General features: G+C 45.2%; 1 protein-coding gene and 1 long non-coding RNA gene across 2 annotated transcripts; one reads left to right on the forward strand and one right to left on the reverse strand.

The window, feature by feature from the left end:
• Nucleotide 1: 1 nt before the first annotated feature.
• LOC306645872 lies at nt 2-7,445 on the forward strand. Its single transcript, XR_013759749.1, has 2 exons — nt 2-7,261; nt 7,303-7,445. It is a non-coding gene; the product is annotated as an uncharacterized lncRNA (long non-coding RNA).
• CRTAP (cartilage associated protein) lies at nt 7,074-27,848 on the reverse strand. The gene is made up of 7 exons (XM_079114003.1): nt 26,995-27,848; nt 21,220-21,369; nt 18,314-18,485; nt 12,622-12,750; nt 10,218-10,363; nt 9,044-9,127; nt 7,074-7,593 (listed from the first exon to the last, which is right to left on the reverse strand). Exons 1-7 carry the CDS (start codon nt 27,463-27,465, stop codon nt 7,540-7,542), a joined length of 1,206 nt encoding a protein of 401 aa, XP_078970129.1. The 5' UTR covers nt 27,466-27,848; the 3' UTR covers nt 7,074-7,539.
• Nucleotides 27,849-27,915: the final 67 nt, after the last annotated feature.

A 27,915-nucleotide genomic window follows, 5' to 3' on the forward strand; every position in this document is an offset into this window, starting at 1 on the left:
GGATGCTTAACCACTGAGCCACATCCCCAGGCCTTTTTTTAAAAATCTAAGACAGGGTCTCACTAAGTTGCTTAGGGTCTAAGTTGCTGAGGCTAGCTTTGAATTTACAATCCTCCTTCCTCAGCCTCCAGAGCCACTGGGATTATAGGTATGAGCCACCGTGCTGGGCTTTATTTATTTATTTTTAAGGATTCTTTAGTAATCTTGAAAATAACATCTTAATACTTGCTGTGTTTGCACTGCCCTCTCTAAGCATAACTCTCAGCCATGTTACCTCCTGTAGCAGAATTTCAGGGAAGTCTACGGAACTCTTGCCCCCTGCCTTCCTCGGCCCAATCATAGAGGAAAGGCTCCTGCACCAGCCCAACAGGCCCCCCGGTGAGCTCGGTAGAAGTGCAGACTCTCCGGCCTTGCCCCAAACCTGCTGAATCAGAATCTGCATTGAACAAGATGCCCAGGCCATGGGTGTCCGTGGTAAGGTTTGAGAAGCACTGCTCTAAGAGACCAGAACTGATCCCCCACTTCGCTCAACCTATGGGATACTCAAAGGAATAATTAGAGGGTTAAGAAGAGACAGTTCACGAAGGTGTGGGCAGGGTTAAGAGAACCATCAGGGAATGGTAGACAACCAGTAGGGACCCCAATGACAGAGTGTCCGCAAGAGAAAAGACACTATAGGATAAGAGTTCTGGCCTCAAGAAGCAGCCACTGTTCAACATCGTTGTTTTTTGGTTTTTTTTTTTTCTTTTTTCTTTTTTGGTACCGGGGATTGAACCCAAGATGCCTTGCTGTTTACCACTAATCTATAACTCCAGCCCATTTTTATTTTTTGAGTCAGGGTCTCACTAAGTTGCTAAGGACTTTGCTAAACTGCTGAGGCTGGCCTGGAACTTGCGATCCTCCTGCCTCAGCCTCCTGAGTAGCTGGGATTACAGACGTGCACCATCATGCCCAGCCAGTGTGGGGGTTTGAAAGACTCAGACCTCTCCTCTCACTCTGCAGTGTCCTGCAGGCAGGTCCCATTGGCAATGAGAAGTCAGACAGCAAGGAAGCCCAGGCACTGTACACTGTAGGGATCAGGGAAGGGTGGGAAATAGATCCTGGAGGAACAAACGGGGAGATCCAGCTCAGAAACCACCAGCATCAATACCATCTGCCTTTTGTCCCTTTATATCTCTGTGACCACCGAGGGTCCTTGCCTCCCAAATCATGAGCCACTAGGGCCCCTCTCAGATCCCCTTCACTAGGCAGAGGAACTCTCATCTTCCAGCTGCTAAAATGCTTATAAGCACATAAGTGTACACTTCTCACCTAGAGAACTGTCTTCACCCAGACAGACCCATCTTCTACCCTGCTAGACTGGATAACTGGGGATAGAAAGGCCTCCTTGCCTCAAGTGGGACCAGCTCTGTGGTATAACTCATGCTCCAGGAATCCCATGAGATCAGGAGGAAGCTGGTCCAACTGAGGACCCATCCTTGCTGGCTCCCCTCACGTCCCTTCTCTTGAGAGCATTCCATCACTTGCATAAGGCTTTGCTTCAGGGGATCTGGACACAATACGGTAATCCATAATGTGGACCTCTTTGTGTTGGGCTGGCTAGTTGCTCCCTTTCCACCTGCCACCTTCTCTTTTCTTTCTCCTTGCTTGCTCTCGAGAGACATGCATGGCACAGTTGCTGTTGACAGGCATGCCTGAAGAAGTTTTGCTTCCTTGTTTGAAACAGATTTCAGGGTTTTTGTTTGTTTGTTTTCCCTAGTGAGATCCCAGATCTCCTCTGAAAGAGAAGTTTCCCATGGGAGGAATGAGCCCCTGCTGCCTTACCACACCTTAGCCAGCTCCAGGCTAGCCAGGATCATCTCTGCTTCGGGCAACCCAGGAGTCCTTGGTATGAAGGTTCGGCTTTGCTAGATGAATGTCAGAAATTTCACGGACCTGAGAAAACAGAGCTCGTTACAACACGTGTCCTGGAATGACTGGGTGTGGCGAAGATATTCCCATCCAGTGGATAGAAAAGAAAACAGTGGGGAATAAGGAAAAAAAAAAAAAGTGGTTTTTTGGTTTAGTTTGGTTTGGTATTAGGAATTGAACCCAGTGCTGTTTTACCACTGAGCTACATCCCCAGTCCCTTTTTTAAAAATTTATTTTCTATTTTGAGACAGGGGCTCACCAAGTTGTCTAGGGCTTCACTAAGTTGCTCAGGCTGACCTCAAATTTGTCATCCTTCTACCTCAGCCTCCAGAGTGGCTGGGATTACAGGCATGAGCCACCATGCCCAGCTATAGTGATCTTTATAAAATTTGTTTCCAAATATTTTCCAAGTACTAATTTTCTACAAGAGCGAGATCACACATGCCACCCTGGAAAAACACACCAGTAATAACCTTTATAATTTGGTCCACGGACAGTCATCCCTAAGTGAGAGATGAAACTCTGGGATCTAGTTTGAATCTATTGGCCACAATGCCAAATTCCCTCTACTTTTCTTGTAAAATGAGGCACCCGTATCTTACCTGCCAGCTCTAAGAGGATACTGAAAACCAGATCATTCATTCAACAAGCAACCAAAGCCAGCTATCTGTGAGGGGACAGTGTTAGGTGCTAGGGTATGCTTGCTCACGTGCCTTTCCTGGAGAGGAAAGCTTTGTCTACAACCACTGCTGCTCCTGACTCTTATTTCCAGGTAGGAATGGGTCAGTCAAGGCAAAACTGGGCTGTCATGGTGTCTTCTCTTGCCCGGAGATGCCACAGGGACAGGTGTGGGGACCAGTCTTGCCCCCGGCCACAGATACAGGAAGACCAATGCACAAAATCTTTGACTGAGGCCTACTTTGGGTTCCTCCCCCCAAGCCCCCTGTACATAGTTTAAACTCTCCACACTGGGTCATTCAAGCCCAGAGTCACCAGAAAAAAGAAGTCGCTGTTTGGGGGATGGCAGATGATCAAGAGTTCAGACAGCTGCGATGAAGGATTAGTTGTGGTTTTTTCTCAGTGCCTCGCTACAAACTGTGCTGCAGACCCATGTTCAAACACTATTAAATGAGAATGTTTTCCCTGGCACCAATCCACCTTTTCCCCACAGTTTAAGTATTGAATTTTTTTTTTTTAACTGAAGTAGCTTCGGTTTACAGCTCACATTTAAAACTTAAAAACGTTATTTCCATAAATGTTGGCAGAAACCGGCCACCGTTTATTCCATCAGCAGTCATAATAAAGTCTTTCCCACTGACAATCTAACAAATCATTTTCTGTTTGCCACTGAATGGGGTTCAATAAAATTTTTGTGCTCTTAAAAATTCCCTTAATAAGAACTCATAAGAGCACACATTTCCTTCCTAAGGCAGCCTTTGTGGTCCACGTCCCCAGTGATTCTCCCTTTGGATCCCAGAGGGGAGCAAAGGATAGCAGCAGTCATTCGAACGTCTGAAAATTTAGAAAGGTGTTCATGTGTTGAACGTGATGACCTGGGTTACATTTCAGTCAGTTGGTTGCTTTTAAATATGTGTGTATTCACAAACCCCCTCTCAGACCTTAGCAGTGACCCCAAGGGGTGGCCTTTGACCTTCACCGTAGTCTTTCTGCTTGGACTGCCTGAGTGGCAATGGAGCTGGACAGACACCCACCATGGCAGTCATCTCCCTGGGACCAGCCTGAGGAAACCAAACAGGGAGGGCATTGTGTTCCACGCTGCTGGGGCAGAGGACATACGAGACATCTTAGACTAGACCTGGACCCTTCCACCAAGCTTACAAATGTGCTTGTTTTTTTTTCAAAAGACAGACCAAACTGATGCTGAACCTATGGAGTCTCAATCCAGAAATCTTCCAGGCTCTTCCAAGAAACACACTCAGGGAGTTGTTGGGTTGAGCTGTTGAGTGCAGCCTCACCCTGGGGTTTCATGGTAGGTTTAGAGGAATCAGCCCACTTTTATTTCTCAAGTCTGGTTTTGTTTTCTTTGAAAAAGATTTAGTAACTCAGCTCCACAGCCTTAGTCAAAGATGTTGCTCACACTGCCACCAGGGTCTCTTCCAGGGGGTATTGCTAGGGTGTGGGTGGAAGGGTCTTTTAATTCGAGTGAAAGGGGAACAATTTCAGAGAGTGAAGGAGGACCTCCCCGACCCCAATGCCTGTGTGGAAAACATCCTTTACCAAAAGCTCACCCCAGACTGAGGATGAGGACCAGACAATAGCTCTTCAGGGCATATGGAGGAGGGAGCAGGCAAGCCCAGCCCGGGCTGGTCCCTGTAGATGTCTCCTGCCATTCCTTCACACAGGACTAGTGCAGCTAGGAGCTGTCGGCTGTTAAGCAGCTGCTGGGTACATCGTCTGCACAGATTCAGGAACCCCAAGCAAGGCATCCATTCACTGGGTCCCCAACTCCTTCACAGTCCTGCCTTATGATCCTTCTTCCCACTGACCTCAAAAGGAAATTTTCCTGGTAGAGGGTGGGGTAAGGATAGACAGAAGAAGCCAGCATTCTGTGGGCAAAGGCCATCTCCCTTACCAGCAAGCCACATAATATCTGACTCATCCCTGGATAGGAGGGCACCAACTGGCAGGATGCTGTGGTCACAAATATATCCGTTAAAAACACTGACTCCACGGGTGCAGTGGCAGATACCTGTAATCCCAGCGACTTGGGAGGCTGAGACAGAAGGATCGTGAGTTAAAGCCAGACTCAGCGACTCAGAGAGGCCCTAAGCAACATAGGGAGACCCTCTCTAAATAAAATGCAAAAAACAAAAAGGGCTGGAGATGCGGCTCAGTGATTGAGTGCCCCTGGGTTCAATCCCCAGTACCAAAATAAAAGATTAAAAAAACACTGACTCCTTTAGCCAAATAGTCCCCTAGGGGTATAGACGGCTATCTGTGGGTGGTTTAGCCAGACAGAAGTGGTAGGTTACTGTCATGAGCTAGGTACTCTAGGTGAACCTGCCTTGGATTCTTGGGCTGCAGGTGAAAGAGGATGCGTCTTGGCGGGGAGGGTGGGGAGGGGAGCAGGCATTGCAGAAGTACAAATGGAAGGATGCAGAGGTCTGAATAGTGTGATAGGGGCAGAAAAAGAAAACCTGAAAAGCTCAAATGTGTTTACTATCCCCAGCGAATCTCCATGCTACCAAGACCCAAAACACCATCTCCTTTTGTTCCTTTCCAGGTCACCCCTGGGAAAAATCTTGTCTCCCAGTGGGGTGCCTATAAGCCCAGGGAGTTGGGAAGCTGAGGCAGGAGGATCACAAGTTCAAGGCCAGCCTCAGCAACTAACTTACTGAGGTCCTAAACAACTTAGTGAGACCCTGTCTCAAAATAAAAAATAAAAAGGGCTGGGGATGTGGCTCAGTAGTTAAGGGCCCCTGGTTTCCACTAGAAAAGTAGTTTGTTTTGAAAGAAGGAATAAATTCTAATAAAGAAAGTTGTTTCCAGAACGTCACACTTTCCTGGCCTTCTGACCCACAACTCGGTCTCTTTGGCTGATTTCTCATTTCCTAAAGAGCCCTGTACTCTTGTTGATTCTTAACAAATACATAGAATCTAGGTGGCCCCAGGGAGCCTCTTGGCTTCAGGTGCTATTGCCATGCTGATAATTTGTCAGTCAACACTCCTCCCAGATCCCTCACAGCTGAACCCAGGACCCAACTAAACATGTTGGCTACTGGTGGCCCACAGCCCTTTTCCAAAGAACTGCCCTCAGCTGAAGCTTCTTGTCTTCAAAGATTTCTATACCCCAGGGGACTTTCCACAACCAACAACTGACTGTCCCAGGTTTCTCCTAAGAGCCCCCCAACAGTAAACAATGTGTGCTCATGTGACATCTCTGTCTCCAGCTCTGCTGGGGATCTGACCTCAGAAAACCCTCCAATTCAGTTTGCAGCCTGGACCTCACACCCCAATCTCAAACCACAGGCTTGGCCCCAAATTCCTTCCTCCCCGCTACCAAGTCTTCCCTATTTCAGTAAATGCTAACTCCATCCTTCCCTTCATTGAGGTCCCAAACCTTGATGTCACCCTTAATCCTCTCTCTTACACTCCAATCCAACCTGTCAGCAAATCCCACGGGCTCTGCTTTCAAAATAAATCTAGATTCTGATGACTTTTCACCACTGCCACTGCTGTGGCCCCAGATCCAGGCCTGCACGATCTAGTATCTCCTCACAGGTCTCCCTGCTCCCACCCCATGCAGGATCACGTTTCCTATAATATGGGAGCTAGCGTAACACTTGAGGAGTCAGTCAAGACACTCAAACTTCCCAAAGACCCCTGCCTCACTCAGTACAAGCCAAAGGCCCTGCACAAGCCACTAAGACCCCCTGTTCTGGGCCCCCACCCCTACATCTGTCTGGTCTTATTTCCTTCTGCCCTTCCCTGGCCCATGCCTCTGCCTGGCTTCCCTGTGGTTCCCACCAAGCACATCCCCCTTCCAAGCACTGCATGTCCTGCTCCTTCCTCTGCCCTGAGACCAGCTGCCCTAAGGCCCCTGTTGTAACCTCACCTCCTAGGTGAGCCACCCAGAGCACACTGCAGGCTCACATCTAGGACTCCTTATCCTCTTTCTCGCTTTATTTTTTTCCACAGCAAATCATCACCATCTGAAACCACAGGTATATTTACTCCTGCTGGCTCGCTGTCTTCCTTGACCCCACAGAATGTAGGCTCTGTGAGACTGGGAATTTTTTTTTCTTTCCCTGTTATTCTGTGCAGTATCACTGGTACCCAGGTCAATGCCTCGCAACAGCAGATATTCAACAAATATTAATGGAAAGAATGAATGAAACCAGACTCTCTGGCTTTCTTCCATTTCCAACTCTAAGACTCATAACTGAGAATTGTTCTCAAAAGAGACTGACTGATCCCTATAAGATTTTGGAGATTGAAAAGTGTTGGGGAAAAGCCACATTTCTGTATTCTGTACATCCACCCAACTTGTTTTTCAATAGCTGCAAGAAGTGGTACAGGCCAGACCAAGTGAAGACCATCATGAGGTTTGCAGAAATGTAGCCTCTGTCTACTTCCACCTTCAGAAAAGAGACTGAAGTCTGGAAGAGCAAAGGGACCAAAAGGAGTTTACGCAATTATCATCCTTTAGGAGTGTTTTTCTTATTTTAAAAAATAATACTGAGTTTTTTCGGGGGAAAAAAAAAATAACATGGAAAACTGTCCTTCCAGTCAAAAGTGAGAAAGGCATGTACGAACAGGAGAAAACAGATACAAACACAGGGAAGACAGGTGTGAACATGGGAAAACAGGTGTGAACATGGGAAGACAGGTGTGAACATGGGGAAGACAGGTGTGAAGAAGGGAAGGCAGGCGTGAACATGGAGAAGACAAGTGTGAAGAAGGAAAGAAGGTGTGAACATGGGGAAGAGAGGTGTGAACACAGAAGACAGGCTCACCCCTGGTTATATGTAGTGAAAGAGATGGGGGCTTCCCTTTTACTTTGTAAAGGGAAGGCTTTGAGGTATTAAAAAATCTGGCTTTTGGGAAAAGGAGGGCAAAGAATCTGTTTCCTGAACTTTGAGGGGAGGTCTCTTTGGTTGCTGGGGACTAGCCGGTCTCCTCCAGTTCCAAGAGGTCATCCACATATTCCACAACCTCTCCCTGTAAGAGAAGAGAAGACACCTGTGTGAGTTACCTGAACTTAAAAGTGCTGGTGGGCAAAACTGTTTACCAAGAGGCCACTGTTGGTGGGCTGCTTGGGCCAAAGCAGGTCTTCTCCCCTGACCTGGGGTCCAGAGGACTGACACCGTGGAGGGGACCTTAGGTTCCACTCCACATCAAGCACTCTCCCACCCCACAGCTAGCTTGTGTGAAGTGGACAGTTCAGCCACCATCTGAAAAGCCCCACTTAGTGTCCATCCTCTGGGCTCCCTCCTTTTCCATCTGTTTATTTCTGCTTCAACAACTGGACCACACCTCCTAAGTCACAGCAGCCAACATTGTTGGTATCTGGTCAGCACAAATGCTTTGCACGTTGGCACCAAAACATCCCTGTGACCCCATCAGACTCTGCTTCTAGGAGATCCCACCCAAGATTTAGGCCCGTACATGACAACCTGGTTGACAGAGCACTTCCACATGTGATGTGGTGTTTGCTTCTCACAATCCTGGGAGGGTGATCTTATTACTCCTACTTCATAGAAAAAGAACTGAGGCTCAGTTCCTTCATGGTAGGATTGGATCTGTCCTATGCAAATCTGAGCATAGAAAGATTTCCTGACCATGTCTTATTCAGAGGTGCTTCACCTAAAACCAAGGTAGTGGAAAGAGCAGCCTGGAGGGCTCCGGCCCCACAGCTCAGTCTCCCAGACTCCTCACCTATAACGTGAAGGGTCAGACCAGAACAGGCTCACAGGACTCTTCCCACTCCAACATGGCAGGTCCCCAACTTTTTTTTTTTTCCTTGTTCTTCTTTTGTGATGCTGGGGAATGAACCCAGGGCCTTGTGCATGCAAGGCAAGCACACCAGCAACTAAGCTACATCCCCAGCCTCTAGTCCCCAGCTTTTCTAGAAAGCATTTTTCAATTTGTTCCAAACAACAATGGCTTTTCTGTGGCTTCACTGCCCCTCCACAAAATGACAAGTCCATAACCTGTTTAAGTTTGTCAATAAAGGGGTTGGTTTAATCAGACTTAAAATGCTTACAGCAAGGACATAATTTACCAAAAAAAAAAAAAAAAAAAAAAGATAACAGTCCGATAGAAAAAAAAATTGGAATGGGGAGTTTAAGTATACTCAGAGTGCTGAGCAATTGAAAATTCACTGTTTTTATAAAGTTAAAAAAAGTTAAAAAATGGTGACTGGCTGAGGGAGCGCTGTGGATTCCCAGAGCACCGCTCCATGCATGGCGCCTTCGGGAAAGATTTTCCTAGAAAGCCAGGCTCCTCCATGCCAGGGTTCTGCCTTTCCTTAAAACTCCCACTGCAACTGTCTTTCTCAAGGTCCCCTTCTGTCTCTTATTTCAGGGACGCCTCAGCCTTCCACTGACTTGAGCAAGGACGTGAGTAATATTTTCTCTCAGCCAGACGTGTGCTAAGCATGAAAACTTACCTCATCATCATCCATGATATTTTCCTTAGCAAAGTCATACAGCTCTTTCTGGAGCGTAGTCACATTAAAGAACTGAACTGCTTCCTGTTCAGACAAACAGAGAACAGCTTGTAGGACCCACCTTTCAATGTCAGGGCTGGGAGGCGGTATGGGATTTCTTTCTGGGGGAACGAGAATGTTTAGAAGGACAGAGTGGCAATGTTTGGAGAACTTTGTGAATACAGCAACAGCCACTGAATTGTACCACTTAAAGAAGGGGGAGTCTATGGTATAGGAAATATATTTCAATTTTTTTTTTTAAAAAGTAGCCACCTTGAGTAAATGAGGGGAGTTTGTGAACACATGTGTATTAGCGGGAGAGTGAGATGTGAAGGAAGATGTATTTATGACAACTCAGGATGGCATATGAAAATACAAAGATCAGCCAGAAAAGAGCTCTTGAAAATCACATATAATTAATGGAGTTCTCTGACAAAACTTTGAGTTTGTCCATCAAGGAAATTAAATGATGGTCTATCCAAAAGAGAGCCTACCATGGTGCTATTGGAAAATAATAGTAAAGTAGGTATGGCCTAGAAAAATCTTCAAGGTGAATTATGAGAAAGACCAAGCAAGTTGCAAAAATTTGCAAAACAGCACGTGAAACAGGATCCTGTTTTTTGTGAAAAATACAGGCTGTACAGATGTGTAAATGTGTCACTTATAAAGCTTGGGATAAAGTGAAAGTGAGATTTCGAGAGAATCTCTGTTTTTCTTTTTTGGAACTGGGGCTTGAACTCAGGGGCACTTTACCACTGAGCCACATCCCCAGCCCTATTTTGTATTTTATTTAGAGACAGGGTCTCACTGAGTTGCTTAGCACCTCACCATTGCTGAGGCTGGCTTTGAACTTGCAATTCTCCTGTCTCAACCTCCCAAGCCACTGGGATTACAGGCGTGCGCCACCGCGCCCGGCTAAAGAAAGAATCTTACTTTCTAAGTAAAATATTTCTGTTAACATTTGACATATGTAACGTTTACAGGTTCAGAAACCAGAATAAAGCAATAAAATGTTAAGACCAAAACACTACAGAAACCAATTCATTTCTGAAAGAACCCTTTCTCTTAAGTCTCTTGAAAGTCAGGCTGAAGAGAAGGGAAGAAAAAGTGGAGGCACTAGCTGCAGGGCACTCACTGGTCTGGGCTGGAAATGCTCGTCCGAGAGGCCCCACTTGTCCCTGTGGAACTGGTAGTACACCAGGTTCTGCTGCATGACCTTGTCATTCGGGTCAAAGAGCAGATAGCTGACCGCACAGGGGGCTGCATTCTTCAAGTCACTCACTGTAACCAGGAAAGAAGATGATGAGCAAATCAGCAAACCATTCCCTGCAACCCCTTCCCCCAGAGACCCCCAGCTCCAGCACAGCTTCCTAGAGGAAAAAGGTCACGAATGGGCTTCTTCTCCACAGCTCCTCCTCTGGAAAGCCTGTAACTGACCGGAATCAGGATGGAAGGTCACAGGCTGGGTCCCCACGGCAGCTGGGAGGCCATATTCCTTGATAGGCAGATGCCTTGGCAGACATGCCCAACACTTCAGGCTCTGGGGACATGGGCTGGTCTCAGGCCCCTGACACCAGCCAAAGAAGGTTGGGTCCCCAAGGCCTGGATTGTCCTGGGCCCAAGGGAGATAGATGACTCAGCAGGAAGCCCTCCTTTGGGGCCTACAGTTCCTGGGCCCATACTCTCCAGATACAGATGGGTCCCTACAACTAAACCAGATATGGAAGACGAAGGAAGGTGGATCCTCAGGGATGGAAGAGATTTAAAGTTACTGGGTCCTGCCAACTCCTGAGGACTGAGGTTCCCACCCCTGCCTCCCTATTGGCATTGTCCCACCTTCCTCACCTTCAGCACAGGGATCTGAAGGGTCAGAATTTGTCTTAGGAGCGAGTGGGGCAAATGGGAAGATATAAATGATACAAAAGATCCTGGGTATTTATTCTGGCACATTTCCACTCTGATTTAAAACTGAGGAAGAAAGAACATTGCTGCCAAAGCTCTGGTTGGTAGGTGTAACTTGAGCTAGGATATGAGTAAATTGTGCCACCCAGTGGTTATTTCTTGTAATGACAACTTCAATCCATAGTTTAGGGGGACTTAAGATTCACAAGACCTGCAGGGCTGCTAAAGGGTTCAAACATAGGTAGCAACATTTGACCTTAAGAAATTTAATGTGGCTGAGCTGGTACCTGTAATCCCAAAGATTTGGGAGGCTGAAGCAGGAGGATTGCAAAATTGAGGCCAGCCTTAGCAGGCCCATTCAAGGCACTGAGCCTTAGGTATACTCTATAACTCCAGAAAACAAAGACTTTGGGGGAACAACATGCAAAGCTGTTTACAAGTCTTTGCCACAGTTTCTGATACACAGGGAGATTCTGAACTGCCAAAGTCAGGATATGTCTGCAATACTCCTGAACACCTAATACTCAAGCTTTATGTGCTCAGAATCAAGCCAAGCTCAGAGGCTGTTGGAGATACTATGGACTGTTATATAACATATAGGCATGTATTATGTGTAATATATATATATATATATTTTTTTTTTCCTTCTTCTTTAATCTTCAACAGGCAAGGATTTCAGTGTGTCCTGAGGAATATAAAAAGGTAGGTATCTGTTGCAGAACAGGGATCCCAACAAGAATACAATAGCCACAATGGGAAAGGAGAGCCACAGAAGCCAAGGTCACTTCTCACTCTTCCTGGGGCATCCCTGAGACCGGCCAATCCTGATTGAGACCAGCGTGACTGGAGGTATCTGTTCCAGCCAGAACCCTGCCACCACTGGACCCTGGCACTTCTCCACTAGAACAGAACTGTTCCTGCTGCATCTGTCCACGGTAATCCTCCTGTACTTGTAATCCAATTGCCAAGGTGCACCCTGCTCAAACAAGTGGCGCTGGGCACAGAGGTGGGGAGCGGAGGTGAAGGCTCAAGGGACAGGCTCTGAGTCTCACTCTGAGTGACCTTTCCTTTCACATTTGCTTCCCTTTGTCCACTTGGTGTGTTCTCATGGACGCACTCCACTTTCAGGTCCAGGAAGGACCAGCTGGAATGAGGCTCTCACGATCTGAAAAGTAGAGCCGCTCTTGGGGAGGAAGGGAAATGACGCTAGAGGAGACAAGCCCTTGCGTGGTACCATTGGCTGAATGCGGTGCGTGAGTACGCTAAGCATTTCTCATCCACTAACTCGCTTAATCCTGAAGACGATCCTGGGAGGTGAGGACTATTACTGCCACTTGACTGATGAGGAAACCGAAGCATGGAGAAGTCAGTAATGACAAAGCTGAAGTTCAAACCCAGGCAGTGTGGTTCCAGGGTCTGGACCTAAAGCAGGAAGCCACGCTATCTCTTCCTGCACAGCGTGTCACCAGGGCTGTCAAGGTGACTGATGGACTCACAGCAACCACAGGTAAAGGCTGTGACCTCTATTCTGCTGATAGGGAAGTTGAGTCTCAGGAAGATTAAATTGGGAAAACTGAGTCTTTGGGGATTAAATAAATACCTTAAATAAATACAAGATCCCATAGAAAATTACTTACACTTATAATAAGCGAACTGCAAATAATGATACATGGTAGCAACAAATTTCTCCACCGGATAGCCTCCTATAACTGGAGTCAGGTTCTCTTCACACTGTATTTTGCATTCCAGAACTTCTATGTAATGATCTGGGGGGGGGGGGGAAAGCCACAAATGTTCAGAGCAGCACATCCATTGCTTGCTTCTGTTCTTCCTTCTTCCTCCTTACCTCCCTCCCTTTCTTTCCTCCCGTGCTGGGCATTGAACCCAGGGCTTTGTGTGTGCTAGGTAAGTGTACTACCACTGAGCTGCGTCCTCAGCCCCATTACATTTTTTTGTTTGTTTTGGTACCAGGGATTGAACTCAGGGGCACTTAACCACTGAGCCACATCCCCAGCCCTTTTTTTTGTATTTATTTAGAGACAGAGTCTTGTTGAGTTGCTTAGGACCTCACTAAGTTGCTGAGGCTGGCTTTGAACTTTCGATCCTCCTGCCTCAGCCTCCTGAGCTGCAGGGATTATAGGTGATCTCTACTACACCCAATCCATTACTTGCTTAATAAGCTACTTCTGCCTTCCATGTAAATGAGAAAAGTATAAGAAAAAAACATTTGCAACATTTACAATAAGGGGATAAAATCTTTACTATGCAAAGCTCCTTAAAATCAATTAAAAAAAATGACAAACACCCGTTATAAAAATGTCCAAAGTGTGTTAATAGAAAACAAATGAGAAAAACAGTGAATAAACATTGTAAAGAAATGCTATACCTCCTTTGTAATTAAGAAATACAATCTGGCTGGGTGAGGTGGCACACTCCTGTAATCCCAGCTTCTGGGGAGGTTGAGGCAAGAGAATCACAAGATTGAGGCCAGTGAGGGCAACTTAGTGAGAATCTGTCTCAAAATAAAAAATAAAAAGGGATGAGAATTAGCTCAGCAGTAGAGCACTTGTCTGTCATGCACAAGGCCCTGGGTTCAATCCCCAGTAGAAGAAGAAGAAAAAGAATGAGCTGGGGATGTGGCTTACTGGTAGATCACTTGCCTAACATATACAAGGCCCTGGGTTTGATCTCCAGCAAGGCAAAAAAAAAAAAAAAAAAAAAAAGAGAGAGAGACAAAATAATAATTTAAACTGTTAAATTGGCAAAATTTTAAAAATTTGATAGCACTGATATTAGGGAAAAAATGGTAAAACTTACACTCATATTCTGTTGATGGAAGCAAAACTGGAACAAACATTTTGGAAAACAATTTTGCAACATTTACCAAAGGTTAAAATATACATAACCTTCTAACTTGGCTGTTTACTTCTAGGAAATAATAACAGCAAACTGAGAAGTGTAACCTAACTGCCAGTCAATAAATTATAGTACATCCAAACCACAGAATCTATAAAGCCTTTGAGAGAATAAGGCAAACAACATATATGACATGTAACATATATATGTATAAAACATACTACATAGGAAGATGTCAAAGACTACATTTCCCAGCCTCCCTTGCAATAAGATTGGGACCATATGACTAGTTGTAGCCAATGAAATATAGATAGTAACAACTTCTAAATGCTTCTTCAGGCCTGGTCCCTAGAATCTCCAAAGTGATCCTTCGCTCCCTCTTTTATCCCTTTACACAACTAGAAGGAAAGGACCTCAGGATGTTTGCACATATTTTTATTGGCAAGACTGTAGAGAAAAAGCCTCTCATATATTGCTGGTAGGAATGCAAAATGATATCTTAAAATACTAAATAATTTACAGAGACATTTATTCTTTGAACTATTAACACAATTCTGTAGACTTTGAAAACACAGTTCTATAGACTTTGAAAACACATCTCTGTACTTAGCAAAAAAGAAAAAAAAACTTAGTTATCCATTTCAATTTAATATAGAACAGCAAATGATTGGACAATCCAAATGTTGATGAATAGCAGTTTGTTATGATCTTGTTGTTAATAAGTAACTTCAAAAAAAAAAGTGCTAACTAAACTGTAGAGAGACTAGAAAACACCTTAACCAAACTGATATCACCAGTAAAAGGGTGAGCAGACACTGTACATGTCCGGATGTGATATCCTAGGAAGGTCATTTCTACGGTGTCCCAGCCAAAAAAACACATCCTGGAGGTGGTTGTGGATTACAGGGCAAAAACCAAAACTTAGGAATATTTATAAAGTAATTGGCCTAAATGCTTTAAAAATGCCATTGTTATACACAGACCAAGGAAGGTCAAGGACCTGTTGTAGATTAAACAACACTAAAGAAACACCACAACTAAATAGGAAATATGATTCTGGACTGAGTCACTCGGAAGAAAATGTGCCAGAAAGAACATGATTGGGACAACTGACAAAATTAGAATATGGATGGTAGATTGAACAAAAGTACGTAAATTAAAGTTCCCGAATTTAATTACCGTGAATATGCACAATACATTGTTGTCCTTAGGAAATACAGTGAAGTATTATGGGGTAAAAAGTCAAGACACCTCCAACCTACTTTCAAATGGTCCTGAAGTAAAAATAATGATACCCACAACACATCTGGAGAGAGTGATAAAGTCAGTGTGGCACAATCAGTGTTAAAAACTGGTAAATCTGGGTGAGAACATGAAAGTCCCTGGTACTATTTTTGCAACTTCTCTACAGGTTTTAAATTGTTTAAAAGTATGATCTAGGCATAGCTGTGCCCCCTTATTCTTGGGGGACACATTCTGAGACCCCTTCCCCATGCATGTCTGAAACTGCTAAATCCTATATATATTATATTTTAGTACCAAACCATTAAAATAAAATGTTTTTTGCTATACACACATACCTATAATAGAGTTTAATGTATGAATGAGGCACAGTAACATTAACAATAACTAAAAATAAAACAGAACAATTATAAAAATATACTATAATAAAAGTCATGTGAGTGTGGTCTCTCGCTCTCAAAACCGCTTCCTGAACTGAACTCATCCCTGTGCTGATGTGAGGTGGTACCATGCTGACGAGACGTGAGGCAGGTGACACAGGCACTGTGATGTGGCACCACATGGGAGCCACATGAACACAAGCACTGGACTAAGGTGGCATCCATCGGCTAATCAGGACAGCTTTGAGGTGACTGTTGGAGGGTGGGGTATACAGAGTGGATACGCTCGATGAAGGGAGGATTCATGTCCCAGGAAGAATGGAGCTGGATGGTGAGAGAGTTCATGACACCACTCAACATTTATGAACTGTTTATTTTGGGAATTTTCCACTTAATATTTCCAGACTGTGGCCAGCACAATGGGGCATGATTGTAATCACAGTGGCTCAGGAGGCCAAGGCAAGAGGATTGTGAGTTCAAGATCATCCTCAGCAACTTAGCAGGGTCCTAAGTAATTCAGTGAGGCCCTGTCTCTAAAGAAAATATTAAAAAAGGGCTTGAGATACAGGGCTCAATGATTAAGCATCCCGGGTTCCATCCCTGGTACCAAAAGGGAAAAAAAGGTGTGTATATATATATATATATATAAAGTATATATATATATATATAGTGTATATATATATAGATATACACATACATATATATAAAGTATATATACTTATACATATATTTTATATATGTGTTTGTATATATACTTTATATATATACATACATATATATATATATATACACATACATATATATATACACTTTTTTTTTTTTACTGTGGTTGACCACAGGTAATTGAAACCATGGAAACCATGAATAAGGGGGACTGCTGTGTATCAAAGACAGATAAGAGACACAGCAGACCCTACATACTGCTGTGAAAGAGTCTTGACTCCCCAGCTCCCGTTTAAAAAAGAAAGAAAGAAAAAGAAAATCAAAATTGGACCTGGTCGAGCCTCTGCATACGAGTACCAATTTACAAGAAAAACAGAGACTAGAGGATCATGGAGCTGCAATCAATACACTCTACACTGTGGGAATCTCTATAGGACAAATAATTCAGTCGTTTCAACAGCCAGGCAGAAAAAAGACACAGAGGGAACTATAGATTAAGAAAGACATAAAAGATAACAAATCAGTCAGGCATGGTGGCTCAATCCTCAGTCCCACAAAAAAAAAAAAAATTGCTACCATGCAGATGAACCTTGAAGACATTATGCTCAGTGAAATAAGTCAGTCACAAAAGGACAGATACTGCATGATTCCACTTACGTGAGGTGGCTGGAGCCATCAAGTGTATAGAGAAAGAACATGGAAGGTGGCTGCCAGGGGCTGGTGGGAAGGAGGAATGCGGGAGGTATTTACAGTGGGGACAGTGTTTGTTTGGAAGGATGAAGAAGTTCTAGGTACAAACGACAGTAATGGCTGCACAATAATGTGAATGTACTTTATGCCACTGGACGGTTTATTTAAAGGAGGCTAGAATGGTAAGTTTCATATTATATATATTTTACCATGATCAAGAGTTTAAGACTAGAATCTATTAGAACAAATGAGCCTTATTTGGATCCTGATTCAAACAAATGAATAGTCAATTATTGACATTTCTTAGATGATATGGACGCTGTCTGGATAGTTGATGGTGAGATTAAATAACTACTGTTAAAATTCTTTTAGGTGTAATAGTGCAGTAGTGATGTTAAAAACCAAAAACAAGAGTCCTTAGTTTTTCAGAGGTATATACTGAAAAAGTACAAATGAAATGACACAGCGTCTGGAATTTGCTTCAAAATAACCTGAGAGAAGGGAAGTAGGTGGGAAGTAGATGAAGCCCAAATGGCTGTGAGGGTGGATGGTGGGTACCCAGGGATTCACTGTCCTATTTTTTGTAGGTTTGAAATTTTCCATAATAAAAAGGGTTATTTAAGGGGGGGAAAAAGGTACTTTATTAAAAAAAAGAGAGATTTATGAACAAAAAATGACTTAAAAAAAAAAAAAAAAAAACCTCTTTTTGAAAGAGCTTCCATTCTGCAGGATCTCTGCAGAGCCTTTAACCATTAACGTGCTCAGGGACTCTGCAGAGGGAGACACAGCACTCAGCCCATCCCAGATGTATTTAATAAGCACCGTACAAAGATACAATGTTTTTATCCATGGTGTAGTCCAAACTTCTTTACCCTTTTTGTGAGGCACAGTTCTAGGCTCGGTGTCCCCAGTTGACCGTGGGAACTCTTACCTTGGCCATTTCTCACGTGCTGGAGTAACTCTGCCCACAGAAGGCACTAAGCACATGTCTAGGCCCTCCAGAGAAACCTGAGCTACCTACAGGTGGTGTTTTAGGTTTCCTTTCCTTCTTCAGTCTTCTTTCTTATGTTTCCTAAACTTCCTATAAGAAGCATACCTTGTTCTATACTAAGAAATTTTCAAAATGTTGTCTGAGTAGCATTTATTGTACTCTTCCCTCTAACTCTGTATCTGTTAGAAAAATGCCATAATCCAGGTTATCTTAGTAATGGGAGTTGGGACTGAGTTGCCCTGGGGCCCATTTTTATCTTTCCAAAGGCCTTGGGGAATCTGTAATCAAGCAGGGCTGATACAGCAGGCTCCAGATTTCTACCAGCTCTTTCGCCAGGTTGAAGGCTTATCTAGGTAAGTGTTGACTGCCCCCAGATACTCATTAATGTTTAAGCTCAAAAGTTCCTCAAGGCACTTAGAAGGCATGTGGACAGAGGGCAGGCATCTCAGAAGACAGATCCACACGGGACATGATCCCATTTACCCTGGGATACCACCCACCACCAACCTGCTATTGAAAGGTAGAAATCTTTGAAGTCCTTGATCTCCCTGGAACCCTCGCAGGCTGCGAGGCATTCATAAAAGGCTTTGAAGAAATCAGGAAGGGCCAGCTCCATGTCTGTGATGGATGTCCTCCAGTTCTCACCATTGTACGCACGCACAGCTCGGATGAACAGACTCTGAAAAGCAAGAGAAGCCGTGAAACTTGCTCCCAAGCAGGAAGGGAAATAGAGACGTCCCCTCCAAAAGAATGGAGCCCATCACCAAGCTCTGCTGTCATCAGTCCTAAAGGAACTACCCTGATCCTTAACAATGCCTGGCTTCATAAACCAATCAGTGACTCCCTTTATGTCTAGATTTCTCTACACTGTTTGTGATAGGTATACTTCTTATTCAGTTTTCAAAACGCAAAGGGTGCTTGATGATAAAAGCAAAAGCAAATCAAAGGGAGCAGTAGTGCCTGCCTGTAATCCCAGTGGCTCAGGAGGCTGAGGCAGGAGGATCATAAGTTCAAAGCAAGTCTCAGCAACTTAGTGAGGTGCTAAGCAACTCAGTGAGATCCTATCTCTAAATAAAATATAAAAATGGGCTGGGGATGTGGCTCAGTGACTAAGTGTCCCTGGTTTCAATTCCTAGTACAAAAAAATAACAAAAACAAGGGTTTGTTACAAATCAGATCTGCAATTGCCAGGAGTCAGGGACCTAAACAAAGAGACCTGACTGCTTGAGGAACAGCAGGGAGCTTGTTAGGGGTAATGAAAATATTCCACATTACGATCACAGGGGTAGTTATAAGACTGCATATATTTGTCAAAACTCATTGAATTATACACTTTAAATTGGTAAATATATCGTAAATAAATTAAACCTCAATAGAGCTGATTTTAAAAACTGAAGGGAGAAAATACAAGTTTGAGAGCAGGAGCCTGATACCCTGCTCCCTCCAACAATGAAGAAGGTAGGAGCTGCGTGCATCAGCACCAGCTACTGGAAACATAACCAGGTGCCAGAGAGGGGAAACTTTATTGACTTTCTGCTGATTAACAAATGAACCAGATAAAAGAGAAATAACTACGATTGAGAAAGCAGATCGGTCTCCAAGAAGTAAGTGGAGACCTTGAATAGATGCAAAATCCTGTTAATTTGGAGAGGCCAAGACAGGACTTGCAGCAAGCCTGGACTTTGTTTTCAGCTGATCATGATGGGGGGCCATGAAGGTCACCCCTTGGACCTGCACTTTTCACCAACCTTCAGGCCTCCAGTAGAGAGGCTGGATCTCTTCAAGCCTGCTGGGCCGGCAGAGAACTGAAGGAGCTTTCCAAAGACTGGGTAAAAGAGCAGCAAATCCAGGCAGTGGCTTTCCAGAAGCTGCTAGGCGGCGACAGCAGCAGCAGTAGCAGCAAGAAGGAAACCAAGCAGTCAGGAAGCCCCTGAGTGCAAAGGAGGCAGCCCAGCCACAGCTATCGGGAACAAAGGGAGCAGCCGACTTCCAGGTAAGCATGCTGCACTCAGCTCTGCTCCCCAAACCCAGTGAACACAGCGATGAAGAACGCACAAAGACACAGAGCCTTCTGAAGGAAGAATAGGAAAGGGACAAGCAGCAGACAAGAGGTTTCAACAACTTTTGGAAAGAAGAAAGGCAAATTATCACAGAGGAGGGTCTGGAGGGGAAGTGAGCTACATGCCCCATTGGCATTTGCAGGCACCAGACACCAGGAAAGATAGGGCAGATACAGAACTCACAGCAGAGCTGAAAGCTTGTGCAGACAACTGGAGCCTGGTTTCCTCCCAGCACCACCTCCCACCCAGGAGATCACACCCCCCAAAGCCACTCTTCACTACAGACTGGTAGTTGATTCTAGAGACTCCACCCATAAAGGCTGAGGAGTCAGGGACCAGGCATAGCAGAGGCCAAGGTGAAGGAATAGGGCTGAAATCTCTGACTCAGTTGGGAGACTCCTGCTTATATCCACAGACTCCCTCTCAGACACCACAGACAAGCAGGGGTACCCTGTCAGCCCTGCAGAAGGCTGGACAAGTCCCCCTGGGAAAATAAAAGCCCCCCAGAGAAGAGACTTCCATGCTCTAGTGGAGGGTCCCCACCAGTAAAAGGTGAGCTTGCAGTCTAATCACCTACTGGAAACCCTTGGCCAGCTCCTCATGGAAACTTTCAATACATTTCCAGTGGCAATTTTGCCTCTACCCTTCCCTGGTGCCCCGGCCCCTGACGCCTGAGAGGGACAGATCCTGACCATATTTAGTGTTCAAAAGAGATTCTTCTTACTATTGTTATGATTAATTATCATCAGAACTCTTTACAGATGCATAGATTTAACTATCCTATACTTTTTAAATTCTTCTTTACTTTCCACCTTAATATATATGTTGTGTGTGTGTGTGTGTGTGTGTGTGTGTGTGTGTGTGTGTGTGTATAAAATATGTCTCCTAGTTTCATCAAAATTTGAGGTGTGGGGTTGGGGATATAGCTCAGTTGATAGAGTGCTTGCCTTGCAAGCACAAAGCCCTGAGTTCAAATCCCCAGCACCGCAAAAAAAAAAAAAAAAAAAAAAAAAATTTTTTTGAGGCGTATGTTTCTTTCTGGCTGTTCCTGGTCATTTTGGGGTGATTTCCAAGATAGGTCTTTAGCATCTTAAAACTGAGTGATCAAATGACCATATTCACAAATGAGTCATTTAAAGGAAAGGTAGCTTTAAAATCATAGAAAGTAAAAAGTCATCTTAAATAGATCAATTTTCTGCTAAAAAGCCAATCATTTCTATTGTCATAATGTTCACCAAAGGTGACCAAAAAAAAAAATCACTAGAAGTGTTTGGATGTCAACAGGTGTCCACTGAGATAGACTTCTTAAACAATCCATATTGCACTAACTGCTGTGTAAAGATCTGAAGATACCTCGTAGGACTTGGTTTCCAAGTCTTTGATGTAGTCCTCGGCACCTGGCAGGCTCTTGTAATACGCCATGTTTCTCTTCATCATTTCGTCATCAGGATGCTTCAGGAGAAAGGTGTGAGCTGCTGCAATGGCCTTCGGGAGATTATTTGCCTAAGTGCGAAGAAGAAAGATGACGGCTATTGAATGCAGGCTAGGCAGTGTTTTGTAAAATAGGAACTTCTTCTTTTCAGTAATAGTCCTTTAGTGACTTTGTTACTAAACAGTGTTTCCAGCTAAGGGCTCAGTGACTTCCAGGGCCCTCCAGGACCTCATCTAGCCAATCCAGATGAGTGTTTGTCCCCCCATTTTGATGGCCTTTCCCATCTACTCTGGGCCACGTCCACCCTGTCTGTGTCCCTGGAGGCTGACCTGTGTGGGCTTTTCTAAGACTCCCTCACCCCCTAGCTTCCAAAGGGGTTCACCCAACAGGAGGCTGAAGGAAAGGAGGGTGGTAGGTTGGGTTATCTCATCTCCCAGCTGTCTCCCTGCACAGCCACCTTGGGCTGCAATGTCCCTTAACTAAAAGTCACAGATTCTCTCAAGGTGGCCCTCTCCATGCAGTCTCTCCTTTCAGGTTCTAGTAATTGCTTTTTTCTTTACCCCTTGTCTGAGGCTTGGTAATGCCCCTCTAGTACTAGACCTGGGGACCATACCATCCGCTATGAGTTCCCCACACACCTGGCACACATTGTAAGTAGCCCATGTAGTAAATATCCTTCAAATTACTCAGTATGTCTGTACCACATCTTTTCCGCTGAAGCCCTGACAAATATATTAATGTTTTCCAGTATCTTTCACAGAACCTTCTCCTTCTATTCTCAGTGATCCCAAATTCCTCCTCATTTACTCATCGATTCACTGGGACAATATCTGTGAAGAGCCTCCTATATGCAGGCACTGTTTCTAGGGAAGTGGACCTTTAATAATAAGCAAGACAGGGAAAAACATCTCTGCCTTCAAAAACAATACATCCTCATAAGTCCTCCCTTTCTTCCAGCAACCTCAATTAAGAGCCTCTCTTTTGTGTCACTTCCACTTTTCACACTTTCCAGGGTTCTCAGCTAATGTGTCCATCTTCCCCATCAGACTTCAATCCTTGGAGGATTCAGTTGGGAGCCACTCATGTCTGCATTCCTGGGCCCTGGCACAGTTCCTGGGACAAGGCAGGACACAGTAAGCATCCCCAATTTTTTAAAACATTTTTAGTTGCAGATGGACATAATAACTTTATTTTATTTATTTATTTATTTATTTAATGTGGTGCGGAGGATCGAACCCAGTGCTTCACATGCACTAGGCAGGCACTGAGCCACCACCCTAGCCCAAGTATTCACAATTTGAACATAATGACATTACGGCTTTATATTATTTTAATAAAATTAATTCATATGTTCCCTCTTTTCTCTTTTATTTTATTTTATTGTATTTTATTTTTATTTTTGGTAATGGGGACTGAACCCAAGGGTGCTTTACCACTGAACTCCATCCTCAACCCTTTTATAAATTTTTAAATTTTGAGACAGGGTCTTGCTAAATTGCTGAGGGTCTTACTAGTTGCTGAGGCTGGCCTCAAACTTGTGATCCTCCTGCCACCGTCTCCCAAGTTGCTGGGACTAAAGGAGTGAGCCACCGTGCCCAGCTTTCTTCTCTTTGAAGCAGAGGTCAGTGGGTATAGCCCAGTGGAAGAGTGCTTGCCTGGCATGTGTGAGGCCCTGGGTTCAACCCCAGCACTGCAAAAAGTAAAGCAGTAACCAGCTGACTCTGAGTTTCTCTGACTCAGGACAGAGTAGGTGTCTGGTCAGAAAGCACCTCATGCATATGTCCATATGACAAGCACCTTATGCTGTTGAGAGAACCTAGCAGGTTTGAGGAAAGGAGGAAATACGGAAGGAAGCTGCAGGAAAAAGCTGGACTGACAGGGAAAAGAGAGAAAAAAGGGAATCCCCCAGGCTGGGAAAAATTTTAGGTGCAGAAAGGTTCAGGGCACTGAAAATTTAGGGCTGGCACCCTGGTCAACAGTGCCCAGGAGGGCACAAGAGAATAGGTGTGTTGTGGAGGGATTTTAAGCAGGAAGGTGGTAAGGGAGGCAGATACCTCCCTGTGGGGGTGCATGATGAACAACCACAGGGTCCCACCTTGATGGAATCATGGCTCAACCTGGTAGGGGTAAGGGTTGTCACCATGCATGCAAGTCTTCAGCAAATCCAGAGTGACACTCAGAAGCAGGGGAGTTAGACTTGGAGAGAGGAAATAAAGGATCTGTGGAACACTCCAGATTTCTGAGAATCGTCGAGTGGCACACATCTATACCATACTGTTCCCTAATTAGAGCCAAGTCATTTTTGAGATAAGGGCAGTTGCTGTGTTGGAGAAGTGGTGGATGGAGACAGAGGCAGGCTCCCAGATGTCATTGTGGAAATGCTTGTGAAAGAATGCCACAGAAAGTTCTCTACCCTCTACACCCATCTGGAAAAAGCCTCGCTCAGCAGTCATAAAGAAAGGAAGGGAGCTGAATGTCGCCTTTTGAAAGCATTTGCCAATGAAATTACAGTCTCGTTCTCAAAAGAGCCCTCAGAAGGGGGCAGAGTGGACTTTTTAAGGTTCCTGACCTAGGATCTGAGTTTTGCAACATGGAACCTCCTGAAGAGGGAAGGGTAATTTTATTTACATCCACTCAGGCTCTGCCAGCTGGGACATGGAGATGCCTCTCGGCAGATACACCTATGACACACCCCAGCAAGTTTGGGAGAAGGTGTTAGAAGCACCCACCCTGCCACGGGTCCCTGAGAGACAGTCACCTGCCCCCACCCACATGTCAAATCGCCACCCGAGGCCAGCTTTGACTATCCTTGCAAGAGGGAGGTAACAACATCTGGAAGCCCACCAGCTCTGTCCAGTGCAGAGCTCAACAGTCTTTATGGATCAGATGAACTGCTGGGGTCCACTTTTTGCTTGGCCTGTGGGAAACAGGAGTATTTCACGGAAGACGGCAGTCATGGAGAGAACTCCAGCTGGTGACATGAAACCAATGGTAGTTGGAGGGCAAACACTAGCAGCACGGCCTTTCTCCTACAAAATCACATCCAAGCCACGGCATCTCACTCCGACAGACCGAACCCACCAGCCTTAGTGCCATGTTCAACCTGGGCATTTGTCCTGAATTACCGAAACAGAACTACAAATCAGGACAGCAGAGTCACACTGATCCAAGTCCTGCCCCAGCAGGCAGCACCATCTACCGCCAACCTTCAGGTGACAGGTGGAATGCATGCGCCTATCACCAATCATTTTTTTCCCCAGCCATAAACAGTTCAGGAATGTGCTGGTGGTGCATGCCTATTAATCCCAGCAACTGGGAAGGCTGAGGCTGGAGGATTGCAAATTTGAAAGACCAACTTTAGCAACTTAGCAAGGACCTAAAGACTTAGCAAGACCTGTCTCAAAATAGAGCATAAAAAAAGGGCTAGGGATGTGGCTCAGTGGTTAAGAGACACTGGGTTCAATCCCCAGGACTAAAAAAAAAAAAAAAAAAAGAAAGTTCTAGAATATAAACATCACTGAGGGAAAAATTAATCACCATCTCTACCAAAAATCATTTTTTGGGTTTTTTTCCCCCCCAGTACTGGGGATTGAACCCAGGGACACTAAACCACTGAGCCACATCCTCAGTCCTTTCTATATTTTATTTAGAAGCAGGGTCTCACTGAGTTGCTCAGGGCCTTGCTAAGTTGCTAAGGTTGGCTCTGAACTTTGGATCCTCCTGCCTCAGCCTCCTGTGCTGCCAGGATTACAGGCGTGTGCCACTGTGCCTGGTCCAAAAATCATTTTTTGAGTTATATCTCCAGTTGAAACAAATGGAGTGAACATTCATGTTTATTAATACAATTCTTCACTTTCCCTGACCAACAAGAAATCTCAAAGTACTAAGATAGTATTTTACTAACTTTTAAGTAAGTGATTGTTACAAAGCCTCTAAAGGGTTTTGAAGAGATGTTACAAACATCCTAAGCTCTGGAGGCTGCCATGATAGACATGTGACATTAAATGCTCTCTCTTCCTTCCCATTATCACTTCTTCAAGTTCATCTGTATGTGAGCGGTACAGTGACACAGGCCTGTAATCCCAGTGACTTGGAAGGCTAAGGCAGGAGGATCATGAGTTCAAAGCCAGCTTCCACAATTTAGCCAGGCCCTAAGCAACTCAGTGTGACCATGACTCTAAATAAAATACAAAAAAGGGCTGGGATGTGGAGAGGTGGTTAAGTGCACCTGGGTTCAAACCCCAACCCAGGGGTATTAAAGAAATCAGAGAAAAGTCTTTTTTAGCTTAAAAAAAAAATAGTGTAATGCCAGGCATGATGGAGCACACCTAGAATCCCAGAGACTCCTGAGGCTGAGGCAGGAGGATATCAAGCTCAAGGCCAGCCTCAACACATTAGAGAGATCCTACCTCAACATAAAAATTAAAAAGGACTGGGGATGTAGCTCAGTGGTAAGTGCTCCTGAGTTCAATCCCTGGTACCAAAAGAACAAAAAATAGCGTGAACCTGCTGTCACTTTCAACACTGTGGAATTTTATTAATCTCATCCCCTCCCCTTCTATTTTAAAACTTTTTTATTGCCAGGACAAAATTCACAAAACTTATACTTCATATAAATCTACAACTAAGCTTTTTCTTGGGGGGATTATATAACTGCTCATATGAATGCAAATACATGTGGTTCTGTCTCAGTGGAAATTTAAAAGAAGAATTTATAATTTAAAGACTCAAAAAGGAAGCAAAAAACACCTCTACCTCTGGTGTCTGGGATATGCCCTGAATCTGTTTTTTGACTTTTTTGTTTGTTTTAGTTGTCAATGGACTTTAATTTAATTTATTTATATGCGTTGCTGAGACTTGAACCCAGTGTCTCATGCATACCAGGCAAGCACTCTATCACTGAGCCACAACCCCAGTCCCTGAATCTGTTTTTATAGTCATTAGAATAAATACAATATATTCTACTAAAAATCTTTTTCAAGCAAAAAAAAAAAAAAAACCAGAAACTAGGCTTTAAAGGGGGGGGTGGGGGTGGGGGGGCTCTTGGCCAAACCTTACCAAGTCCCACCAAGCAGCATTATCCAGTAACCTGGAATCCAGTCCACTCTTAAAACTTGGTGGGTCCCCAGAGTAAGGACTCAAAGGACAGAGAATTGCAATTTGTGGCTATTTTTAGCCAGCAATCACAGACAAAATTGAAGCAGCCATAAAAAGGAGGCAGTGAGCCGTGTTAAATTCTAGATGAGGGAGCAAGCCCAGAGGGTCAGCCCTGATGAATCACCAGCACAAGCTCCTCCAAGCAGGGATGTGTCCTCACAGAGTCCTTGCTCCACCCTGGTTTCAATTCCTCCTATTTAAGAGGCACTTGCTAGCTCTCGGGCCACCTTCCGCTGTACTATGGCAAGTTCTAACTCAATCGGGGGAAAAAAAAAAAGGCGATTTCAATGGTATATACAGAAAAGAGAAGTCTGTCCTCAAATAATAGGTAACATTCATCAGGCACTTTGTTGGGTGCCAAACATCGTGCTGCGTCCTTTGTATCCTCTGCCTTAGAAAAACACCTCAAGAAAGGCATTCTCATCTCCTTAATAAGAAGGAAGGGTAGGGTTTGGAGGTGACCAGTGACGCAAGGGAGCGGGTGAGAGCGTGGCCCAGGGCGAGGGGCGGGGCCGCGCCTTGGGGCGGGGCGGACTTGCCTTGAAGTAGGCGAACTGCAGAAACTTGTAAGGTTCTCGGCGCTGGAAGTCGGCCAGCACTTCGCGGCTGGGCTGCGACTGGCGGAAGGCCGGCAGGCCTTGCTTGCAGCGCTTGAGGCAGTGCGCGCGGCGCAGCAGGCCCCCGAAGAGGCGCAGCTCTGGGTAGCGCGCGAGGTCGGCGGCGGGCTCCGGCTGGGGCACCGAGCTGCAGTTGCGGTGGCAGAAGGCCTCGCTGTCGCGCAGTAGGCGGTGCAGCCGCAGGCTGATCTCCAAGTAGCCCACGCTCTCAGCCCAGTGCTCGCCGCTATACTGGTCCAGCGCGTGCCGGTAGGCCGACTCCAGTGGCATCAGCTCGTCCCGCGGGAAGCTGCGAAAACTGTAGCGTTCGTACTGGGCGCGCCCGACGCGCAACGCACAGCCTGCACACAGCAGCGCCAGCAGCGCCGCGGCCGCCCGGCGCCCTGGCTCCATTGCACCCGGCGGAAGGAAGGAAGGAAAGAAAGAAGGGAGAGAGAAGGAAAGGAAGGAGGAGGACCGCGCAACGCAGCCGGCCGAATGCTTGAGAGGCGGGGACCCGAGCCTCCGGCCCGCCCCGTCCGGCCGCCACTCCCCACCTAGCCGGGGGATCCGGGCGACAGCTATAGTGCGGAAAGAGTGCCCTAGAGAAGGTGCTCAGCCCACTGGTTCTGGCACATTCCCAGTGTGTTCCCGCGCTCTGCGGTTCATTTTTTGGAGGTTGCTGTTTGCAAGCCAGATGCGGCCCTAAAAGCATCGTAGATGACTGCTACTTAAACTTTTATAATCACTTGGAGGACTTGTGAAAACACAGATTCCTGGGCCGCTCTCCCAGAATTTTGATTTAGCAATTCTGGGGTGCGGGTCGGAGGATTTGCATTTCTAACAAGCACCCTGGTGAAGCTG

The sequence above is a fragment of the Sciurus vulgaris genome (assembly GCF_902686455.1).
Source record: "Sciurus vulgaris genome assembly, chromosome: 16".
Classification (NCBI taxonomy): domain Eukaryota; kingdom Metazoa; phylum Chordata; class Mammalia; order Rodentia; family Sciuridae; genus Sciurus; species Sciurus vulgaris.